We start from the raw sequence: 4,229 nt of genomic DNA on the forward strand, positions 1-4,229 counted from the left end.
GATTTGCAAGGCAAAATTTTTCTTTAATAAAACATGTTGACTATCCAATAAAATTCAAAACTTTGGTAATGACTTTACAAAGCATCTTTTATCAGGCTTTCCAAAACTTTTTCCATAACTGACGTAAGACTAATGAGTCTATAATTACTGGGATAACTTTTATCACCTCCCTTGAAAAGAGGAGTTACATTAGTTAACTTCCAATCCTCTAGTACCTCCCCACTATTCAAGGACTTGAAAAAGTAGCAAGTGGCTCACATATTCAATTCTTAACCTTCTTCAAAGCCCTTGCAGAAATATTATTTGGCAGGGAGCCTTATCATTCTTTAAACTTCCCAAGTTGTCCTTAAATATTATGTTATATTAAATATTTCTAACTTCTTTCATCAAGTTATATGTCTCAGAGCTTAAAAGTACTCTATCCATTACTCTCAACAGCTTTCTCAACCCCTATATACAAATCACTAGTTAGGCCTCAATTGAAATACTGTCTATAGTTTGGGTCTATGATATTGATATAATGCAAAAAGTTCAGAAGAGGTCTACTAAGATGATCCTGGGGATGGAAGAGTTATATTTTTGGGGATAGGTTAAGATATCTTTTTTTCTCTTGAGAAAAGAAGAGTAAGAAGTGATGCTCCCAAAGTTTACAAAGATTATCCAAAGGACTGATAGAATAAGAGTCTGGCTTCTTTGTACTGTATTCTGAAAAACAACAGGATGAGAGGACACAAGTTTAAAATCTGAAAAATACAAACTAAGCCCTAGTTATGACAGTTCTATTTTTTTTAAAAGGTATGATATGTTTTGAAATTTGTGCAAAGCTACACGAGGGCTATCTGCACTAGCAGTCCCTAATTTAGCAGGAAAGACTAGAGGGAAGGCAGCTAGTCATCATCACCCACCACCAACTTTTGGGCTACTCTTTTACCAATGAATAGTGGGATTGGTCATCACATTATAATGACCCCATGGCTGAAAGGGCAAGCATGTTTTTTGATGAGACAAGGATTTGAACCCACAACCTTCAGATTGCAAGTCGAGCACCCCAACTACCTGGCCATACCAGGCCTTTTTCTAAAAGGATTATTGGCTTTTGGAACAAGTTGCCATTGGCAGTAGAAAGTGCTCAAACTTTACAAAAATTTAAGAAATAAATTGACAATATCCTGAACATTTTTCTCAGGGATGGGTCTTTGTGTAAAAACAGCCTTGAAGGATTAAATGCCTTGATTTTTTGCATATAATGTTAAATATTTCACACGTGAAGAATTTATCATTATAATGCTACAAAAAATTTGCCAATAAATAAGTGAACATCCTGTACTTTTGATACAGTGTCAACAAAATTCACCATGATTAACTAAACTGCAGGGTAAAGACAACTGATCAACTTGTAAAACTAAGATCACACAGTTTATTAATATTAGACTACACTGTTTTAGTGAAGTCAAATGATTTGTATCTGTTCTCAAACTATCATATCAATTTTTTGTTTTGTTTTTATTCTTAAACAAATTGGTGACACGTTGCTCTCTTTATGGCAGCATGATTATTTGAACTACACATGTAAATTCGCAATCACAATTGATGTTGCAAAGAAGCTTGAAATAGGTAGAGAATGCTTTAATGTTAGGCTTAACACATGAAGGATATCCAAAACTTTTTTTTTTCAGATTTTGTCCTATGCTAGCCTAGATATGTAGTTTTATTTCATTTCATTCAAAAAGACAAAGATATAATAAATTTTGGACATTTAGCTACATAACAATTCCAGAGGCAATGAGCAAACTAAAATACCATAAAAAACAACAACAACCAAAACACTTAATCAGTTGAAATGGTCTACCCAGGTAAGAACTGAAACTTGCACAGAGATATTCTTAAAAAACCGGTTTTAGTGGCTTCTTTTGTATTTTTGCGTTTTTTCACAGTATTATGAGTATGTCACAAGTTTGTCTTTCAATTTAAACACAGAAATTATTAACTGTAAAGTGTAAGTGGCAACAGTGAAAATCCAACTTATATAGACCGATACTGCGATATTGATACAGTGGTAGTGCTATCTATATCAGTTGTTGTACTAAAAATTTCAAAAAGTAAAGGCAGTATAATTTGTTTAAATTATAATTATATTCACATTTGGCAAAATAAATTTAAAACTAAAAGTAATGTAGTGTATGTGACATTTCAACTGGATCATAACTTTCAAGCTAACCTACATGCTACATTAACAAAACTATATAACAATATTAACATAGTCAACTTCTAACAAGTTAAAGACTCCAATTAGAGTAAAGTTAGTCCCAGCCCTACCTGTGGTGCAATATCAAAAATCCACCTTCCTTGATCTGGAAAACATGACGTAAACGACAATAAAACTAAAAGTGTAAAATACAGTTTAAAACTAAATGTTTTAATCATTCTAACAAATGAGATCCAAATAATGTACAAAATCAAAAACTTATTGTCATGAAGTACAAAATAAAAATTTAACCAATATTTTCACGATTGAGCCTACTGATGGTTATTTTGTTGCGTTACAATAACAATTCCCTAAGCAACACCTCACAATTACACGACAGCAATTGATTTTTGCTTATTTGTAAGAACTTCCACTAGGGGAGACGTTAACGCAAAATTTATATTGATAGTCAAGCTGTCGAAATTGATAAAAATAGTTAAATAATAAAGTAAGGTTGTAAGTTAATAGAGTATCACTACGGAAATAGTTACTGTATTTCAATTATAGGTATACATTAACTAAAAAATACATTAAAATTTATAAAATACTTATTTTAAAAAAGAAAGTGTTTTTAATTCAAGATAAGTACGTTCCTAAAAAGGTGAGGAGGATGGCATATTAAGACATACCTGAGAAAATCAGGATTAAATGCCAAAGTTTAAGAAAGTTAAATTGACAGATAAAATGGAAGGTTCACAAATCTATAAAGATTTAATTAAAAATTCGAAATTCGAAAAGAGCTCAAGAGAAAAAGTTGGTTGATAATATATAAATTAACGAGAGTGATTTTTTTAAATAAATATGTTAAAGTAAGCAAAATATTAAAATTGAGATTAGACCAGAAAGATGCCGATGGTCATACTTTTATTGGAAACTATAAGTTGGCTAAGCTTTTAAATGTTTTATTATGTTCTGTTTTTACCAAAGAAGATATTAGCAATAGTCCTGACCCTGAGTATCATACGGGTATCGTAGCTGAAATAGCTACCAATTTTACCTTTTCATGACTAGTTTAGGATGTATTGGGTAAATTTTCTAACTTTTCGTGTAAGTATCCGGCATGTACAGATATGGAATTTTCCTAAACCGGTTGTCAAAAGGCCGTAACCATGTGCTAATCCTTTTATTGCGAATTGCCATGCCAATGACTAGAACCTTTTATTACTGTTACGACAGCGGAAGTCACGTGACTCTGGAAGCATGCGCGCTGGAGTTTCTAGAAGGATCATGACTGTTCCTGGCAACTCTAGTCTTTTCTAGGCGACCTTTATTTTATTATATAAGCCAGACAAATAAAGCAGAGAAAGAATAAACTAGTTTTATTTAAGGCAGGACTTGTATCGCTGAAGTTCCTCGGGAAGAATTTATACCGGAAATTAACAAACGACCAGAGATGTAACATTACTTTGGATCCTTGTATATGCCCACAGGATGTGCGAGGTAACACAGATACTTGTATGGCATTTCCGGATGAAACTTATTTCCGAATGAGTATTAGACAGGAAGATGGAACAAATAAATTATTAATTAAACCTGAATTTAACTAAACGACTGAGTTTTAAGCCATGAAAACAAAAAACAACAACAACAAAAACGACTGGACATGTGATGTAAACTATAGAACAATCTTTATTATTTAATCCAAGCACGAAACACAATGTGCGTATTTACGTAGACACTAGTTGTTAGTTCTTACTGGATTTGTTATTTATCAAGATTCGTTTTCGTAGACCGACTCATGTTAAAACCAAGTGGAATTATGTCACTCCAATGGGCCTTACCTAACAGGAGGAAATATGCCATTCCAATGCGTCAGATTTACCAATAATAATTAGCACTATCCATGCTTAACCGTTCTCGTTAAACGTGGTTAAGGATATAGCCTTCAAATATCATCTACTCTGGCAGCGTTTGTTTGTTTTGGAATTTCGCGCAAAGCTACACGAGGGCTATCTGCGCTAGCCGTCCCTAATTTAGCAATGTA

The 4,229-nt window shown here is 32.9% G+C and overlaps 1 protein-coding gene across 2 annotated transcripts in view; it reads right to left on the minus strand.

The window, feature by feature from the left end:
• LOC106463297 (transmembrane protein 87A-like) overlaps window positions 1-2,583 on the minus strand; it is a 58,888-nt gene extending 56,305 nt beyond the window's left edge. For both annotated transcript variants that reach the window (XM_013923313.2, XM_013923312.2), the window contains exon 1: window positions 2,317-2,583. In XM_013923313.2, the coding sequence (XP_013778767.1) occupies window positions 2,317-2,424 (108 nt within the window). In that variant the 5' untranslated portion in view covers window positions 2,425-2,583. The remainder of the gene's footprint in view (window positions 1-2,316) is intronic.
• Between the last annotated feature and the right edge of the window lie 1,646 nt (window positions 2,584-4,229).

The sequence above is a fragment of the Limulus polyphemus genome, unplaced genomic scaffold (genome assembly GCF_000517525.1).
Source record: "Limulus polyphemus unplaced genomic scaffold, Limulus_polyphemus-2.1.2 Scaffold1370, whole genome shotgun sequence".
NCBI classification, from domain to species: Eukaryota; Metazoa; Arthropoda; class Merostomata; order Xiphosura; family Limulidae; genus Limulus; species Limulus polyphemus.